General features: G+C 37.0%; 1 protein-coding gene across 1 annotated transcript; it reads right to left on the bottom strand.

Moving 5' to 3' along the window:
• Window positions 1–617: 617 nt before the first annotated feature.
• On the bottom strand, window positions 618–15,853 carry LOC131932346 (uncharacterized). The gene is made up of 16 exons (XM_059289248.1): window positions 15,765–15,853; window positions 14,513–14,601; window positions 14,229–14,341; window positions 13,699–13,846; window positions 13,364–13,506; window positions 12,590–12,725; window positions 11,318–11,413; window positions 9,899–10,023; window positions 7,211–7,308; window positions 3,956–4,040; window positions 3,494–3,565; window positions 3,126–3,224; window positions 2,960–3,013; window positions 2,188–2,292; window positions 1,329–1,424; window positions 618–867 (listed from the first exon to the last, which is right to left on the bottom strand). Exons 1-16 carry the CDS (start codon window positions 15,836–15,838, stop codon window positions 679–681), a joined length of 1,722 nt encoding a protein of 573 aa, XP_059145231.1. The 5' UTR covers window positions 15,839–15,853; the 3' UTR covers window positions 618–678.
• Window positions 15,854–21,225: the final 5,372 nt, after the last annotated feature.

The raw sequence follows: 21,225 nt of genomic DNA, 5'->3' as shown, positions 1-21,225 counted from the left end.
TAAAATAACATCCCCTATCACCACCACACCTTGATTCTAATAATCCAAATAAAAAATAAAAGTGTTTGCTAAATTACTATTACATTAGTAGTAATTTTTTTTTAATTATTTCTAGCCATAATGAAACCGGAAGTAATTTTGTACTTTTTACACACATGTTGTAAAGTATCCAATTTTAGTTTTAAAATATGATTTCTGGTAAAAAAAATTTCGAACCATGTCCATATGGAATCAGCTTTTCAAACCTATCCTAGATTACCCAGAAAACAAAAATCTATGGGTTATTTTCCTTAATGCAATAATTTATATTAGTTTTATGAAATAAATATTTAAAATATATTTTTAAAATTTAAACATTTAAAAAAGCGAGATTTTAAAAAGAAATTAAAAATCGGAAAAAAATGATTTGACACACTTGCCAATAAGACACGTTTCTGTAGCTTTAAAGTGTGCCCAATATATTTACAACTGAGATATGAGAGTTACAAGTGTCGTTCTGTTACCTCATGGGACGTCAGCTGACTGACAGTAACACTGACATGTCAGAATGATATTTCTGTCACGTGGGATCCCCCACTGACAACACTATCTAATGTAGAGTCCCACTGGGCCATCTGTCTAGTGGGGTACACAAATCTAACGATGTCTTTTACAGGTCCCCCCCCCCACTAGCATTGTCTATCGTGAGGCCCCATTAGAAGTGTTGTCTTTAGCAGGGCCCCCACTAGCAGTATCTAGCACTAGGCCCCCATCTGTAACGTCTGTGTTAGGGCCCCCATTGAGAAGATGGCCTGTGGTTTTCCTCTGGCACTCCCTGCCTTTAGCCACGTAATACTTCAAGAACGCCCTGGTAGCGTTGTAGCCCCTCTGTCAACAAGAGACAAAACAATACATTTACAATCTCTCTAATCAATAGTTCGATACACTAGCAACTCTTGAGTGTGCCCTAGACGTCACCTCGAAGTATAGTAGAACAGATTAATCAAAAACACCGGCGTTTTCCTAGCACCTATTATTAGTTTAAAGGATTTGTCAAAACGGATCTAAAAGATAAATTAATTCTTGTTCTCGAGCAACTATTTTGATCAGCACTCACTAAACGCGTTGTTTTTTTTTCCTATTTAGATATTTTGTGTTACACCGAATCTCAATAACATAATATGAAGTAGTCAAGTTATTAAAATGTGTATTCCTTGAGCCCTGAAATAGTTTACGATGTCAAGCGAATAATTAAGTTCATATAATTAGTGCCAGCCTTTGTATGTCTTAAGAGTGGAACTGTAGTGACATTATCAAGTGTATACAACATTCTGTAAACACTTTCATACCTGAATCAGGAACTCTTTATCTGCCTCTTCCAGGGCATAATCCGAAGTTCCGATATGCCCTGTGTTGATGCCCACTGTCCTGAAGTCATCAGATTCCTGTAAGTGTTGAAATATGCCAAACGTGTTCGTAAAATTTCGTTTTTCAAATTAGATTTATGACTTGGAAAAAAACATATAAACATTTTGAGAATTAGATGCGTTAATTATCGAAATTAAACGAAAGTTTTGAGAATCAGATTGATGACATAATTTATACTCTTTCTTTCATCAACAACGAAGAACATAAGAAAGCCTTCCAAGAAATGGCAGTAGAACACTCGTTACATCCAACTAAATCTACTCTTCATCCACTCCAAACAACAGGCTATGTCTGACCTTAACTAATACAAGGGCTACATTTTACCTTAACCTAAACTAAAGCTACACTTAAAATTAACCAGTGCTTATGTCTATACCTCACATTAACCAACACAAGGGCTACACTTAAAATTAACCAGTGCTTATGTCTATACCTCACATTAACCAATACAAGGGCTACACTTAAAATTAACCAGTACTTATGTCTATACCTCATCTTAACCAATACAAGGGCTACACTTAAAATTAACCAGTACTTATGTCTATACCTCACATTAACCAATACAAGGGCTACACTTAAAATTAACCAGTGCTTATGTCTATACCTCACATTAACCAATACAAGGGCTACACTTAAAATTAACCAGTGCTTATGTCTATACCTCACATTAACCAATACAAGGGCTACACTTAAAATTAACCAGTGCTTATGGCTATAGCTCAGATTAACCAATACAAGAGGCTAAATATCACATTAACAAATACAAAGTCAACATCAGACCTTAACAAAGACATATTTGAGGTTGGTCAACATCGTGTCCATCAGAGCGGATAAAAAATCGCCCAAATTCTGGACGTCTCTTCTCCCAAATCCCTGGAACCTCGTCTGGAAATTTTATCAGATTTTTTTATGGAGTATGGATGTGGGAATATGGTGTTGTTGTATTTTTTTATAAAGTATGCTTTGAAATTATGATAATAAAAATATAAAATCTGCAAAACAATTTGTACGAGGACCTAAATGATTTGAAATGTTTTATTTTCTATCTAAAAACAAATGATTATGTTATATATATATATATATATATATATATATATATATATATATATATATATATATATATATATATATATATATATATATATATATATATATATATATATACGGCCACCATAACCTATGCTAAAGATAATTTAAAAATAATACATCAAAACATACAAAATGGACAGAACAAAAATATTTGTGGGAATATGGTGTTGTTGTATTTTTTTATAAATTATGCTTAGAAATTATGATAATAAAAATATAAAATCTGCAAAACACTTTGTACGAGGACCTAAATGATTTGAAATGTTTTATTTTCTATCTAAAAACAAATGATTATGTTTATATATATATATATATATATATATATATATATATATATATATATATATATATATATATATATATATATATATATATATATATACGGCCACCATAACCTATGCTAAAGATAATTTAAAAATAATACATCAAAACATACAAAATGGACAGAACAAAAATATTTTACCTGTAACCTGATTCCTTGTTCTTCAATAAATTGGACCAACTCTCGAAACTCTATCTAAAACAAAACAAATTTAAATTTCTGAACAAAATGAACAATGGTTGAACACCTCTAAAACACCTATATGGTACAGTACAAAAATTCTAAAGAAAAACAACCAATTACCTACCTGACCGTTCCCATCTTTGTCTAAAATTTTAAACGCCGCATCCACTCCCGCCCCTTCTCCAAACAGTAGTCTGATGTCATCTTCAGAAAACACGGCCCTCTGGGAACAAAGAACGACAGCAAATAACCTGCCGAGTCTCTTTAATTAGACTTACATTTAAAAAAAGGTACGTACACCACGTTAGCTGGACCGTATTAGTCATTAGTCAACAAAAAGTTACTATTACTCTCTCAAGAAATTCCTGAACTTCGATGTCTCTACATCGCCAAATGTGTTGCTAGAAAACATTACTGTCTCCTAGATTATAACGTTACTAATAAAACAAAACAATTTTTAAAATTTAATTAGAATATAAAAGAATTCCTTACGTCTTCAAGTGCATCCTGTAGTTTGTGTTTATCAATAAATTCATTGTCATCTAAATTGTGCTTGTTTAGTGCCTGTAGTGGTAATGATGAAGGTTAGGGTTTGTGTTTAAAGCTGATGGAACTACTGATTAAAGAAAATGGCGCTGTAAAAGTAATGTCCTAATAAAAATAGCTTTGTGAGTGTAGGCTTGGAGGGGAGTGTATGTGTGGGTGTGTGGTTATGTGTGAGTCAAATGAGGGTGTATGTGTGTCAGGATGGTCAGGTAGGTTCTTGTAGGTTCATACAAAAAGGACTATATAGAGCCACCCTAACCTCACATCTTGCATTAACAATATGTTGAACTCTTTAAGTCAAGACTAAATAAACTTATAACCATAAAAACAAACCTTAAACTAAACAAAAATAATTTCTAATCATGAAAGCTAAAATTGAAACCAAATATTGACCCATCAAGCCCTGACCTTCATGAAATTCTCCACGGCCTTGACGATCCGTCTGTGTTCACAGTCGGCTTTTCCTTTGGCAGCTTTTTTCGTCTGCTTCAGTCTGGGTAAAACACATTGGCTTATTTTTGTGTGAGTTGTGAAATCACATGTAAATGTGGTTGGTGCTAAGAAAACACAACTTGTGAAATCACATTTAAATGTGGTTGGTGCTAAGAAAACACAACTCTATAAAATACGACCTGTGTTGCCACTGTATAAGTGGTAAATAAGGAACCAATTGATAATCCCAAACAGACGGCCTAGAAGAGAATGTTTCCATTGAACCAAAACATGAGTGTAAACAAAGATTCAACTGGGACGGACATGGCACACGAGAGTTAGGTCTAGCGAAAAAAATTTCACAAGGAAAATTACAAGGCTAATTTAAATAAGACAGAAAATAACGTCAGGTAATGGCAGTGGCGGAACTAAAAAATAAGGGCCACCCCGCAAATAACTTTTTAGCCCCCCCCCCCCTATATATATAAATATATAGGCCTATATATGAAATATATATATATATATATATATATATATATATATATATATATATATATAATCACAAAATACAAAAATAGGATACTCATTGCTGGCCTGTTCGGGATTTGAAAAACATAAATTTTAAAAAATTTCAACATCAGGTCATGTGTGTATGTGCATAAAATCAGTTTTAATTAATTTTTGATAGATGCCCTCTTAACATCTAGTCGGTCAAAATAATGTAAACCATAAAAGCTTTGTTTAAGTACTGGTGTCTCGTGTTATGTTTATTTTTATGTTGTTTTTTTATTTATATTATTAATTTTTTAAATATTATTGATTTAATACATTTCCTTTTAATAGTATGTCATTCTTTAGTAATTACTTATAAAAAATAATTGAGAGTAGTAATTGGTTTTTAATTTGTTTTGTACAAATCTATTAAAAGGAGCTTATGATCACCCCTATTTGACTATTTTTAAAAAAAGGGAGTCATGGGAGTGGTTTGAACATTTGCTTATCTTTGTTAAGTTTAATTGTAGGAGAAAGACTCGGCTTTCGTAGTTTTTTAAAAACAAAGGGAAAAGGAATATACAAGAGCGTGGGGTGGTGTCTATAGAATAAAGATAATCCAACCGCAGCTACGGGATTTTTTTACAAAACAACCATCAAGTTAAAAATAAAAGAAAATTTACTTTTTTAAACTATAAATTTGTTTATTACGGTCGGCTCTGGGCCCCTAAATGGCGTGGGCCCCCCGCATTGCGGGGTCTGGCGGCACTGTAGTTCCGCCCCTGGGTAATGGATGGGTTTGACATTAGGAAAGGACCTATGGATGGCTGAGTGCAGGGGCGAGGGAGGGGGGGGGGGGCTTAAAGCTGAGGATGGCTGAGTGCAGGGTGGGGGGGGGGGGGGTAAAGCAGAGGATGGCTGAGTGCAGGGTGGGGGGGGGGGTTAAAGCAGAGGATGGCTGAGTGCAGGTTGGGGGGGGGGGGTTAAAGCAGAGGATGGCTGAGTGCAGGGTGGGGGGGGGGGTTAAAGCAGAGGATGGCTGAGTGCAGGGTGTGGGGGGGGTTAAAGCAGAGGATGGCTGAGTGCAGGGTGGGGGGGGGGGTTAAAGCAGAGGATGGCTGAGTGCAGGGTGGGGGGGGGGGGGGAAGCAAAGGATGGCTGAGTGCAGGGTGGGGGGGTTAAAGCAGAGGATGGCTGAGTGCAGGGTGGGGGGGGGGTTAAAGCAGAGGATGGCTGAGTGCAGGGTGGGGGGGGGGGGGTAAAGCAGAGGATGGCTGAGTGCAGGGTGGAGAATATAGCAGAAAAAATATCAGTGGCGCCGAGTCAGTCTACATAGACAAACACGACAGAAAGAAAAAAAGAAAGAAAGAAAAAAAAAGATGAGGAAGAAACAAACGATTATTTAAGCACTCAATAATAGTTTAACTTAAATTCTAAAATAATAATATAATTTTAATCTAGAATAGATTTAAACTTACTTAAAGCCCTGAATTTGCACATACGATAGAAAACAAAAGAACAATAGCCAGGGGCGGAACTACATTGCCGCCAGACCCCTCAATGCGGGGGGGGGGGGGGGCATGCCATTTAGGGGCCCACAGCCGACCATAAAAAAAATTTTATACTTAAAAAAAATAATCCACTTGCATTTTTGACTTCATGGTTGTTTTGTAAAAAAGATTACCGTAGCTGCAATTGGATTATCTTTATTCTATAGACACCACCCAACGCTCTTGTATATTCTATTTTCCTTTTGTTTTTAAACCACTGTGAAAGCCGAGTCTTCTTTCTCCTACGATCAAACTTATCAAAGATAAGCAGACTTCCATGACTAATTTCCCTTTTTTAAATATTTAAATAGTGGTGCTCATAAGCTCATATTAATAGATTTGTACTAAACAAATTAAAAAGCAATTACCTTTCTTAATTATTATTATTTTTTAAAGTACTTACTAAAGAATAACATTGTATAAAAAGGAAATGTATTTAAAATGAATAATTTAAATTTAAAAAAAAAACAAAATAAACATAACACGAAACACCATTACTTATACAAAGCTTTCATGGTTTATATCCTTTTGACCGACTAGACCAGGGGTCTCCAAATTACGGCCCGCGAGCCGGATGCGGCCCGCGAGGTCATCTCATCCGGCCCTCGGAGATATTTTTGTCCACGGAAAAAATGTTTGTTGTAGGTGGCTTTTGAAAAATGCCACCCCAATGATATACCTGAAAAGAAACTCTGGCCCCCGAACTTATATTTGATAGTTAATGCGGCCCTCGGGCTGAAAAGTTTGGAGACCCCTGGACTAGACGTTAAGTGGTCTTAAAGCACAGTTAAAACTCATTTTCACAAAACCACACTGATGCACTTACACACATGACATGATGTAATTTGTTGTAATTGAAAAAAAAACATTTTTATCAAAACCCGAATAGGCCAGCTATGCGTATCCTAGGTTCGTATTTTTTGTTTATATATACATATATATATATATATATATATATATATATATATATATATATATATATATATATATATATATATATATATATATATATATATATATATATATATATGGGGGGGGCTAAAATATTTTTTCGCGGGGTGGCCCTTTTTTTCTAGTTCCGCCACTGACAATAGCCTGTTTTTAAAAGGTGAAATAGCTAGCGATTTAAGCCACTATACGAATAACAAGGAAGATAACTTAGAATTGTCTAAGAAGGGAAACAACTCACTCAAACAATTTAGTTTGTTTACTTGGAGTTGCTGGTTCGTTACAGCCGTATCTGTGTTCTAGTCTGTACCTCATGATCTCCATCTCTACGTCATCATACTGGGAAAAACATGACATTTTACTCATCAAACTGGGAAAAACATGACATTTTACTCATCAAACTGGGAAAAACATGACATTTTACTCCTCAAACTAACTTCACATTTTACTCATCAAACTAAAATCACATTTTACTCATCAAACTGGGAAAAACATGACACTTTACTCATCAAACTGGGAAAAACATGACATTTTACTCATCAAACTGGGAAAAACATGACATTTTACTCATCAAACTGGGGAAAACATCACATTTTACTCATCAAACTAAAATCACATTTTACTCATCAAACTGGGAAAAACATGACATTTTACTCATCAAACTGGGAAAAACATGACATTTTACTCATCAAACTGGGAAAAACATGACATTTTACTCATCAAACTGGGGAAAACATGACATTTTACTCATCAAACTGGGAAAAACATGACATTTTACTCATCAAACTGGGAAAAACATGACATTTTACTCATCAAACTGGGAAAAACATGACATTTTACTCATCAAACTGGGAAAAACATGACATTTTACTCATCAAACTGGGGAAAACATCACATTTTACTCATCAAACTAACATCACATTTTCTTCATCAAACTGGGGAAAACATCACATTTTACTCATCAAACTAACATCACATTTTCCTCATCAAACTGGGGAAAATATCACATTTTACACACCAAACTAAGAGAAACATCACATTTTAATCATCAAACTGGGAAAAACATCACACTTTACTCATCTAACTAACATCACATTTTACTCATCAAAGTGGGAAAAACATCACACTTTACTCATCAAACTGGAATAAATTAACATACTAATATCAATAATAATTTTGATTATACTACAAGAATATCAGTGTTTTGTAATTTGGTGGTTTTAAAGACAGATCACATGAAATCCCCCTACATTTAACTGGATGGTTTAAATGTACCATCTACCTACCACAAGAAACCCCACTGTACATCTACCTACCACAAGAAACCCCACTGTACATCTACCTACCACAAGAAACCCCACTGTACATCTACCTACCACAAGAAATCCCAATGTATTTAACTGGGTGGTTTAACATCTACCTACCACAAGAAACCCCACTGTACATCTACCTACCACAAGAAACCCCACTGTACATCTACCTACCACAAGAAACCCCACTGTACATCTACCTACCACAAGAAACCCCAATGTACATCTACCTACCACAAGAAATCCCACTGTATTTAACTGGGTGGTTTAACATCTACCTACCAAAAGAAACCCCACTGTACATCTACCTACCACAAGAAACCCCACTGTACATCTACCTACCACAAGAAACCCCACTGTACATCTACCTACCACAAGAAATCCCAATGTATTTAACTGGGTGGTTTAACATCTACCTACCACAAGAAACCCCACTGTACATCTACCTACCACAAGAAACCCCACTGTACATCTACCTACCACAAGAAACCCCACTGTACATCTACCTACCACAAGAAACCCCACTGTACATCTACCTACCACAAGAAATCCCACTGTATTTAACTGGGTGGTTTAACATCTACCTACCACAAGAAACCCCACTGTACATTGTAATGACCGCTCTCCGACAGCCGCGGAGGGAGCGGACACCCCGGGTTCGTTTGGTATGGTACTGACAGAAGTCACACTAATGGAATCCCAACAACTTGCCGTGAGCTCGTCTAGGGGTAAAACACGACAAATCGAAGAGACTCAACACGACTTAAACTATCAATACCCTTTTAATAAATGTACAAGCTATGACACTAGGTCAGTACAAAATGAATAGACTTTAAGAGTACAATAAATAAACTTAAAAACTCCAACTTACAGTTTAAGAAAATCACAATGTATCACAGCTGTGGCTTAGTATATTATACACCAATAAAGATCATTACTTCACACAACTGAATGGCATCATAATTACCACAAAAAAACCAAGAAGAGACGTATTGCCTCTACAACAATAGAAATCCAAATAAAGGTCAAACTATCAGCGAAGTAATCAAAATGGTGCAATAATACACCAGAACAAAATATTAGAAATACTATAACTTGCCACACAATACCTTATACAAAGGTAATAAACATGTCACAAAATTACAATACTGAAAGGTGGCGCACATAACCACCGGCACAACTTTCCTGGTCCAAAGGTCAATCTGGCTGCCTTTAGACATGAAAAAACCCGAGATTAAATACAACTCAGATTTAGGGGAAATAACTCAAAAGTCTTACGAATATTGGTTGAGGATCTATCAAGGATCCTCACGGTCGCAAGACCATTGGTTGAGGATCTGCCAGGGATTAAAAATACCTACCACAAGAAACCCCATTGTACATCTACCTACCACAAGAAATCCCACTGTACATCTACCTACCACAAGACACCCCACTGTACATCTACCTACCACAAGAAACCCCACTGTACATCTACCTACCACAAGAAATCCCACTGTATTTAACTGGGTGGTTTAACATCTACCTACAACAAGAAACCCCACTGTACATCTACCTACCACAAGAAACCCCACTGTACATCTACCTACCACAAGAAACCCCACTGTACATCTACCTACCACAAGAAACCCCACTGTTTTGTTACTTGGTGGTTGAAAGAACTGAGACTTCAAGTACGGTAACTCTATCAGAGATTTCACACGGTGCATGAACGAATCTTCTTTAGCCATTGATAGGTACCACCCTGGAATAGATGACAGGATTGTAGTTTAGTATGGGGTTAAAGTAAATAGATATGTAGTGCAGGGTAGGTGCAGGATAATAGAAGAAATTGAGTGTGTTCAATGCCGGTAGTAGGAACCAATTTGGTTGTTTCCCTGGAATAAATAAAATGCATTGATACATACAGTAGTTATTCGAAAACAAAACACTATCTTATGTATTTAATACTTTTACAAAAACTTCAAACAAATCACGTTTTTATTTAAAGTTATTAAAATAGTGGTGCATTATTGTATACTCGCGATCCCGTCCCGCGCGTTGCTGTGGTCTCAGAATTAAGAAACAAGTTATGGTACATTCAATTGGCATTTTTATTCAAACGTATTAATTCTTTTAAAATGAAAATATGATGAAATTCAATTTACATTTGAATTCAAACACATTAATATCACTAATGGTGTATTTTGAGACTCATTATCTTACTTTCTAAAGAAACTAAACAAGAAAGGAGAGAGCCGACTCAGAGGCTTTGAAAGAAGATCCCTGAACGCGTCCTCAGAATAAAGTGGGACCACCAAGCCCCGAACAAGGAAACACTACGAAGGACAGGATTAAACGACGTTGTTTCAGAAGTTCGAATGAGGAGATGGAGATAGCTGGGCCATGTCCTACGCATGAGCAAAAGAAGGCTCCCCAACATGGCGCTGAAGTGGACTCGCCTGGAAAGCGAAAGAGAGGAAGACCACTGGGAACATGGAGGAGAGAGATGGAAGAAGAAGTGCAGGCTACTGGCAAGAAATGGCATGAATTAAAGTGGCTCGCCCAAGACAGAGTGGAATGGCGGAGATTTGTTGCTGCCCTATACTCCACAGAGAGTGATGAGGATTAAAAAAGAAAGTAATCTTACTTTCTGATTGGATCATGAAAAAAAAAGAAGATTTGCGACATTCTCAAAGTGAAGAAACTCTACAGGATTGTTTCTTTAACATGTTAAAATTTATTATTAGACGTTTCTTCAACGCCATGTGACAGATGCAATTTGTTAGCTAATAGGAATTTTTCAAATGCGAGATGTATTGTCATTGGATCTTGACCGATGTGTCAAGTTTTTAAGAAATTGGTCTGTTAGAAATTATATAAATTTTGCTCACCAGTTTCGATTCATGGCGACAGATAGAAAGAAAAAGTAAGTTAAATAAAAGCTTCTAATAATAGAAACAAACTAATTATTTAAATAGTATCTTCAAAAGAGTGAACGAAAAACAAATCCCTATAACTAACGTATGGACAAGATACACGAAGGTAACACAACTGACCATCAAAACAGTGTATCGGGTAGTTACACAGGAGACCACCATCAACATACGTGTCCGTTCGACCGTGGTTGTCATAGAAACGGGCAGTAAATAAACCTTTAAGGTGGCATGAAACAAAAAAAACAAAAATCAAATAAAGCAATTAAATTTTTACAAAAAAAATATTAAAAACTTAATTTGCGATTGCAATTAATTTTCGTTCCTTTAAATTAGGGTATTTAGTGGGTTTATTAATCTTATCAGGATATTATTGTACTTTTAATCTGTACTTTTACCATTCATTTACGATTCTCGTGATATTTTATGTAATGCTAATACAGCAAATATGTATAATCTTTAATTTAATAAACAGGGGGGTGATCTCCCCTAAACTTTCTCGAATATTCTTACATAACTTGGAATATAGACATGATTTTTAATTACTTAAACTTTTAAAAAAGAATAGAATCTCATAGAAAAAAGATTTGCGCACCAAGCGAACGCCAGAACGAAATGTGCATTAAAGTGCGCAATATTATTAGTACTTTATAAATTTACATGCGTTTTTTGAGAAATCGGAAATAGCGTAAATTAGTACTTCCGTTCAACGAAAATTACTCAAAATTTGAAAGAAGGTAGAGAATTAGATAATTTACTTACATGTAAAATTTCATTTATCTATCTGAAATAGTACTCAATTTATAGGCTTTTGAAAAATTCAAAGTTGAAAAAGTACCACTTCCGGTTATTGGAAATTGCACAAAAGTGGATACGGATCTACGATTTTGATAAAATAGTTATATATGAAATTTCATCAACCTAGCTGTAACGGTACTCAAGTTATCGTGTTTACACACACACAGACAGACACACAGACAGACACACAGACATACGGACAAGATTGCAAAATTATGTTTTTCCGTATCAGTGATGTGTAAAACGTCGAGATTTGATAAAATCTCGATTTTTTTTATTTATTTTTTTGCACGATTACAAGACTTTCTCTATACTTCATATAATCGAGAAAGTAAAAACTATTTTAGCGTCGAATTCTTTCACATCAAATTTATTTTATTTTTTATATTTTATTTCTACAACTTTTTAAAAGCTTATTATTACAATGTTTTTTTTTTTTCAAATTTGATGTATTTCAGCATGTCACGTTTTTCCGGATTTGTTCTCGACTTACCTATTTATTTTTATATTTACTCTATTTAGTTTTAGTTCTTGGTTGATGAAACGCGTTTATATATACTTGTTAATTCTTTTTTTTTTATAAAAACCTTAACCGACCTGGCAAAGCCATTGACATGCGCACTGCTTCCCTTATCGGCATATCCGGTGTAGTTTTGGGGTGGCAGTACTCACTCCTCATCTGGTTCAGATTGGTGACTACAATACATAGCTCAACTCTACGTTCTCTGTACAACTGTAGACATGAGTTGGGTTGGGTTAGGGTCAAGGTTGATTAGACTAAGTGACTACAATACACAGCTCCACTCTACGTTCCCTGTACAACTGTAGATATGGGTTGGGTTAAGATGGGTTGGGTTAGGGTCAAGGTTGATTAGACTAAGTGACTACAATACACAGCTCAACTCTACGTTCCCTGTACAACTGTAGACATGGGTTGGGTTGGGTTAGGGTCAAGGTTGATTAGACTAAGTGACCACAATACACAGCTCCACTCTACGTTCCCTGTACAACTGTAGACATGGTTTGGGTTGGGTTGGGTTAACGTGGGTTGGGTTAGGGTCAAGGTTGATTAGACTAAGTGACCACAATACACAGCTCCACTCTACGTTCTCTGTACAACTGTAGACATGGGTTGGGTTAAGATGGGTTGGGTTAGGGTTATGATGGGTTTGGTTGGTAAGAACAATACACAGCAACAGCCTACGTTCTTTGCACAGCGTAAAGTTGGATACGGGACAAGATGGGGTTAGAGGAGGTTAGAGGGGATTAAAGGGGGTTAGTGGGGGCTAGAGGGTGTTAAGCAGAGTTAAACTAAACGTAAAACAAATAACAGCAAAGAAGATTTCTCTAAACAACGAAAACTTTTCTTACATCATAGAAAGTCATGTCGGGGTTCGCTGTCGAAGACTTTTCTTTGATCATTTCACCGCACCAATCAGAAAACCTGTCGCCAGGATTCCAGCCAAACTTGCTCAGGAGGTTGGGCAGAAGGCTGAAGTACCCGCAGGAGTGGTCTAAGGGTGGACACGACACCAGAACATGTCACGTTAGTGGTAGTGTGACCAGCAAAACACACATTTGTATAGTAATTTAACTTTGGCTAAACAAGTTCCTTCTGCAATCTACAACTTCTCGTCAATGGTCTAGCTAGGCGCAAAGACGTCAGACACAGGACCTCAAAGTCCTACAAGACGTCGCGAACTCACCTAAAAATATCTCCCCAAGATCATCCGACATGAAAACTTCTATATCGCAGGAACTGTAACCCAGGGCTACCAGTGTTGCGGTTATTGCCCCTGCACTACTTCCACCAAACCTTCGAATTCCTGGCATCATTCCTATTTCCTCAAAGTACTGAAACACACGTACAAAGTTCAAGAACTTTCGTAAGTAATCAATTATCAATCAAATAAATGCATGTCAATCCTAAACAAGTAGCTGTCTTTAATTTAACTCTGCACCCCCACAGTTTCACAACATCATATCAGCAACTCTCTAATGGGTTCTACGAGTAATGCTCTAATGATACTTGCACGAATGGACGTTTGCATTTATTGAACAAATGCCCGAATGGACATTTGTACTGTTTGGGGAAAATGCCCGAACGAACGTTTTCACAAATAGAAAACATGCCCAAACAGAAGCTTGCAAGGTTTGAACAAAAACCAGAAAGAACGTTTCATAAGTGGGATAAATATCCCACATAGACTTTTGCCAGAAGGAAATCTATCCTCACCTTTATACCACCTACATAGGCGAGTCCCTTGTTGCCACCTCCCTCAAAGATCAGATTCTCGAACGGAAACAGGAAGTCTTCGGGAAGAATTTCCGCGTATTTCGGTGGGGTCTCTATAAAAACATTTTTTTTTTTAAATATTTTAAAATTTTCTAATTTTGCTAATAACTTAATCTAAAAAATCTAAAAACTTAATCAAAAAACTTAATCTATCTAAATACTTAATCAAAAACTTAATCTAAAAACTTAATCTAAAACGTTGATGTTTTAGGGCTACAGTTAACCTGTGACTTCAATGAATTCGGTGTCAGTGACGTCATCTTGAGACTGCTCCCAGACCAGGTCCTCTCTCTCCTTCAGCATCGCCAGATACCTGGAGATAATAGGTTTGTTGGTTAGCCGTACCGTGTGACCTTATGTCGTTGTTGAATAGCCGTACCGTGTGACCTTATGTCGTTGTTGATTAGCCGTACAGTGAGACCTTATGTTGTCAGCCGCACCGTGTGACCTTATGACGTCGTTGGTTAGCCGTACCGTGTGACCTTATATCGTCCAGTCTTGTATTGATCATTCCTTTTGTTGATTTTATCAAGAGGGTCGTACTGGTGGCAGATAAACTACACGTTTAGAGATGTTTTTTTTTATTTTATTTCACAACTACGACTTGATTGGTTAGATTAGGTTTCAATTAGCTCAATGTGGCTTTGGTGAACTAATTAAAATATAATTAACGAGCCGACCCGCGGCATATCATACGCCGCTATTTAGTTGTTTTTTCTACTTTTCAGTAATTCATAATTTTGTGAATTCGACAGTACCAACGCTGCCACTGAAAATATTTGGTTGAAAACACTATAAGTAGCTCGTTTAGGACGATACCCCCCTCTTCCCACCCCCTCCGTTAAAGTGAACTCCACTTAGTTACCCCCTCCCCCTACGTTTAAAATCGGTTCAAACTAAATTATCTGTCCCTAATAGTCGTCACTAACCCCGGCTCTGCTTGTAAACATTTAGAGTGAACACAGCTCACTAAGACCATGTAGGGGTGGGGGTGGTAGGGAGCGCGTTTACAACTTGTTTTCTAGCGTCTCCCAGAAGATAATTATATATATATATATATATATATCAGTGGCGTAGCGAGGTCGGGTGTCACCCGGTGCTGCACTTAATGGTGTCACCCCCCCCCCCAGAGGCGCTGAGACCCTTCCCGGGGACAAACTTTCAAGTTTTCGATTTGCACCCACCCCCTCAAACTTTCGATTTACACCCCCCTCAAGTTTTTGATTTGCACCCCCCCCCCTCCTCAAACTTTCGATTTGCACCCCCCCCCCAGTTTTTTATTTGCACCCCCCCCCCACTCAAACTTTCGATTTGCACCCCCCACCCTCAAGTTTTTCTCTATATAATTTGCTATTTTTTGCCTTGGTGTCACCCCTCTTAATGGTGTCACCCGATGCGGTCCGCACCCCCCGCCCCCCCCCCCTCGCTACGCCCCTGATATATATATATATATTGGCTAATTTCAATCAGGGTTACCTCCTCTTCTCTTCCAGGTGTGTGTACTGTGTTTGTGTCAACGGTTCTTCATGTACACTTCTGTTGTTTCCCATGGTTTCTGCAGCTGCCTTCAACAGACAAAATAACGAGATCATCAAAGAATGACACAGACATTTGGTTAGATCTGGACCCTAAATACATACAATAAATTTTAGTCATTATTCGAAGGGTGCAGCATTTTATCCAGGTAATGTGATTGGATAGATTTTAAAACTGCATGACACTCAATTTAAGTAAGATTTGAGAACAGAGTTTCTTCCAGGCATCTCTTCGGGGGGGGGGGGGGCAAAGAATTTTTTTTACCGCCCCCCCCCCCCCCGAACGAAATGAAATTTATATAATTTATATAGAAAATATATACTTTTAACAGGGTCCGCCCCCCCCCCCCCGAAGAAAGTCTACCGCCCCCCCCCCCGGAAAGTTCAAGTGCCCTCCGGAGAAAAAAGTCTGGAAGAAACACTGTTTGAGAAACAGGACAGGGTGAGGACAACTCTACTGAAAACTAGCGTTTGAGTTGTCGTACATGATAATTTGGTCAAGACATTAAAGAAGATTGAGATCAGCATCACTATTTGCGATATTATAAGGTTGATGCTTGTTACAGTCTTCGTCTGAATTTTGAAGATTAATTTTTTTTAAATTCTAGAAACAAATAGAGTGATATTGTTCCATAAACAGGATAACAAAAAAAAATAAAACGTATTATTCAGTCAATCAAAACATTTATTTATTACTTACCGTAAAAATTTTTTAACTTAAAGTAAAATTATAGATCACTTTCACCAACGTATAGTAAATTTACCCTTCCACAATTGTGAATACTGTTGACAAATAATACAGTTATGTAAAAACAATCCAACTTATATACAGACTTGTCAAAATATCACTGGAAAATCGCAGCCTTTTTCTTATAACCTATAGACATCCTAATTACCATAATGAAACTTTTACAACGCAAATGATCTGTTTGCATTTAATCAAATACCAGATGTTGAAAATAGGTTGTTTGCATACATCAAAAATACTAGTCTACAGTAAGTTGTTGATCTTTTAACCTAGTTTAGTCGGTACTAATGGTACGCCCACTTTACAGCGGCGCGGGTTACTCTGGGGAGGGGGGGGAGCATTTTATTGCAGAAAACGTGATGATTCATCATGGGCAAAAAGGGGAATAAGTTCCTACCGTCGATAGAGAAAGATAAAATACTTTAAAAAAACTTTTTAAAAAACCACGTTTTTCTTGTGGACTAAAAAGTAGAAAATAACTATTTACATACATTTGATGACAAAAAACGTGGGTACGTTCACCATCAAATTTCCCGACCCATCTGCCCGACCCACGTTTTTTGTCATCAAATGTATGTAAGTAGTTATTTTCTACTTTTTAGTCCACAAAAAAAAACGTGGTTTTTTTAAAAGTTTTTTTTAAGTATTTTATTTTCTCCTTTTTAGTCCGTTGCTACACATGAAAAACGTGGTTTTTAAAAAAAGTTTTTTATATAGTTTATTTTCTACTTTATCCAATGACTTGATTAAGTATGACTTGACTAAGTGTTTATAAATACACGAACTAAAAATCTTGAGCGACCAGGATTCGAACATGGGTTGTCGCGGCCACAACGCGAAGTACTAACCACTATACGATAACGGCCAGCGCGCTCACATCGATTGGGGCCGAAGTAACTGTGTCAATAGGCCTTCAGTCTTGTCGGTATCTTTAGAAATCATGTCCTCAATTTTATGGTCCTTAGGGCGTAATTAAATTAAGCTAATTACGGTCTCTAATTGCTAGTTTTTATGATTGCATCTGAAATTGTTAGGCGAAAGTAGCCTGCATGCAAAATTTCAGATCTATAGAGCAATCAGAAGTGGGCTAATTTTCGATGTCAATTTTAACAACAAACAAACACACGCGAAGCTGAGTTAATAGTAAAATACTTAAAAAAAAACTTTTTAAAAAACCACGTTTTTCTTGTGGACTAAAAAGTAGAAAATAAATTTTCATACATTTGATGACAAAAAACGTGGGTACGTTCACCATCAAATTTCCCGACCCATCTGCCCGACCCACGTTTTTTGTCATCAAATGTATGAAAATTTATTTTCTACTTTTTAGTCCACAAGAAAAACGTGTTTTTTTAAAAAGTTTTTTTTAAGTATTTTATTTTCTCCTTTTTAGTCCGTTGCTACACATGAAAAACGTGGTTTTTAAAAAGTTTTTTATATAGTTTATTTTCTACTTTATCTAATCACTTGATTAAGTATGACTTGACTAAGTGTTTTTAAATACACGGACTAAAAAAATCTTGAGCGACCGATACGCTTTAAACAGAGAAAGGGTGTAATTTACGTTGCTGGCGTGGAGATCTACTCACGAATCACGTGATCAAATCTCCCATAAACAAACAAATAAACGCGAAGCTGAGTTAAGGAAAAACGTGTTTATGTGTATTTTAGCATGCCCAGCGTACCAACCGTGTCACCGTTAACAATGTGTCACCGTGTCCGTTCTCCTTTTTAGTCCGTTGCTACACATAAAAAACGTGGTTTTTTTTTAAAGTTTTTTTTAAGTATTTCATTTTCTCCTTTTTAGTCCGTTGCTACACATGAAAAACGTGGTTTTTAAAAAAGTGTTTATAAATACACGGACTAAAAATCTTGAGCGACCAGGATTCGAACCTGGGTTGTCGCGGCCACAACGCGAAGTACTAACCACTATACGATCACGGCCAGCGCGCTCACATCGATTGGGGTCGAAGTAACTGTGTCAATAAGCCTCCAGTCTTGTCGGTATCTTTAGAAATCATGTCCTCAATTTTATGGTCCTTGGGGCGTAATTAAATTAAGCTAATTACGGTCACTAATTGCTAGTTTTTATGATTGCATCTGAAATTGTTAGGCGAAAGTAGCATGCATGCCAAATTTCAGGTCTCTAGAGCAATCAGAAGTGGGCTAATTTTCGATGTCAATTTTAACAACAAACATCCAAACAACCAAACAAACAAACGCGAAGCTGAGTTAAGAATAAAAATACTTAAAAAAAACTTTTTAAAAAACCACGTTTTTCTTGTGGACTAAAAAGTAGAAAATAACTATTTACATACATTTGATGACAAAAAACGTGGGTACGTTCACCATCAAATTTCCCGACCCATCTGCCCGACCCACGTTTTTTGTCATCAAATGTATGTAAATAGTTATTTTCTACTTTTTAGTCCACAAGAAAAACGTGGTTTTTTAAAAAGTTTTTTTTAAGTATTTTATTTTCTCCTTTTTAGTCCGTTGCTACACATGAAAAACGTGGTTTTTAAAAAAGTGTTTATAAATACACGGACTAAAAATCTTGAGCGACCAGGATTCGAACCTGGGTTGTCGCGGCCACAACGCGAAGTACTAACCACTATACGATCACGGCCAGCGCGCTCACATCGATTGGGGCCGAAGTAACTGTGTCAATAGGCCTAAAGTCTTGTCGGTATCTTTAGAAATCATGTCCTCAATTTTATGGTCCTTGGGGCGTAATTAAATTAAGCTAATTACGGTCACTAATTGCTAGTTTTTATTATTGCATCTGAAATTGTTAGGCGAAAGTAGCATGCATGCCAAATTTCAGGTCTCTAGAGCAATCAGATGTGGGCTAATTTTCGATGTCAATTTTAACAACAAACATCCAAACAAACAAACAAACGCGAAGCTGAGTTAAGAAAAACGTTTTAAAAACGTGTTAAAAACGTGTTAAAAATGACATACGGTGGGAAGTGTTCAGTAGTCAAGTGGCGACGTCAATGGACCCGAACGCTAGACTGTACACACGAACGCTAGCCTGTACACACGAACGCTAGCCTGTACACACGAACGCTAGACTGTACACACGAACGCTAGCCTGTACACACGAACGCTAGACTGTACACACGAACGCTAGACTGTACACACGAACGCTAGACTGTACACACGAACGCTAGCCTGTACACACTTGATCCTCGTCACTCCCTGTGGAGTACAGGGCAGCAACAGTACACAACCAATGTGTTAGGATTTAAGAACTGATTTACAATGTTTTTCAGTTGGTGAAATTATATAACGAAAATTAAAGTCCGCATATAATTTTGAATTTTAATCATGATCGTATTTAGGTCCCCTAAATGCCCCTTCTCGCAATATCTTATGGCGCACGTTTAGCTCTGCCGTATATAGTTCCCCCCTTCTTCTTTTTTTCCTACTAGCGCGATCAGCGTAAATATTTTCAGCGTCACGCTTCACTGAACAAAAACACAGACCCGTGCCGTGGTGGGTTTCAGGTGGAGTAGGTATAGCTCTGTTGTTGTAGGTGTTACACTGTTGTGGGTGTTACACTTTTGTTGTTTTTGTAGGTTTAGCTATGTTCTTGTATATGTAACACTATTGTTGTAGTTGTAACACTGTTGTTATAAATGGCACCCTATTGTAGGTGTCACACTGTCGTTGTAAGTGTTACACTGTTGTTGAACGTGTTACACTATTGTAGGTGCTACACTGTCGTTGTTGTAAGTGTCACACTGTTGTTGTAAGTGTTACACTATTGTAGGTGTTACACTGTCGTTGTAAGTGTCACACTGTTGTTGTAAGTGTTACACTATTGTAGGTGTTACACTGTTGTTGTAGGTGTTACACTGTTTTTGTAGGTGTTACACTGTTGTAGGTGTTACACTGTTGTTGTAGGTGTTACACTATTGTAGGTGTTACACTGTTGTTGTAGGTGTTACACAGTTGTTGTATGTGTTACACTGTTGTTGTATGTGTTACACTGTTGTTGTAGGTGTTACACAGTTGTTGTAGGTGTTACACTATTGTATGTGTTACACTATTGTAGGTGTTACACTGTTGTTGTATGTGTTACACTATTGTAGGTGTTACACTGTTGTTGTAGGTGTTACACAGTTGTTGTATGTGTTACACTGTTGTTGTATGTGTTACACTGTTGTTGTAGGTGTTACACAGTTGTTGTAGGTGTTACACTGTTGTAGGTGTTACACTGTTGTTGTGGGTGTTACACTATTGTAGGATGTTACACTGTTGTTGTAGGTGTTACACTGTTGTTGTAGGTGTTACACTGTTGTTGTAGGTGTTACACTGTTGTTGTAGGTGTTACACTGTTGTAGTAGGTGTTACACTGTTGTTCTAGGTGTTACACTGTTGTAGTAGGCATTACACTGTTATTGTAGGTAAACTGTTTCTCGCCCCCCCCCCACACACACACACACAAACTATCAACACACTCCCATATCTGCAGGATAAATCTCTCAAGTTTCCATACAACACGGTCTACTTGACTCACTTTTAGAACATAATGAAGTTCTTTTATCAAACAATAAATCTCTCAAGTTTCCACACGGTCGACTTGACTCACTTTAAGAAAATAACGAAGTTCTTTTATCAAACAATAAATCTCTCAAGTTTCCAC

This window comes from Physella acuta, unplaced genomic scaffold, assembly GCF_028476545.2.
Source record: "Physella acuta isolate Inbredline_101_S28 unplaced genomic scaffold, ASM2847654v3 ptg002143l, whole genome shotgun sequence".
Taxonomy (NCBI): Eukaryota; Metazoa; Mollusca; class Gastropoda; family Physidae; genus Physella; species Physella acuta.
This window is presented reverse-complemented; position numbering and strand designations above follow the sequence as displayed.

What these genes read in the sequence shown, in the direction of transcription:
- LOC131932346 (XM_059289248.1), bottom strand. Translation starts at nt 15,838, where the DNA reads ATGGGAAACAACAGAAGTGTACATGAAGAACCGTTGACACAAACACAG. An exon ending in CGAATTCATTGAAGTCACAG is followed by an intron (nt 14,342 to 14,512) that starts GTTAACTGTAGC and finishes ATGTTTTTATAG; the next exon opens with AGACCCCACCGAAATACGCG. An exon ending in AAACAAACTAAATTGTTTGA is followed by an intron (nt 4,041 to 7,210) that starts GTGAGTTGTTTC and finishes TGTTTTACCCAG; the next exon opens with ACTGAAGCAGACGAAAAAAG.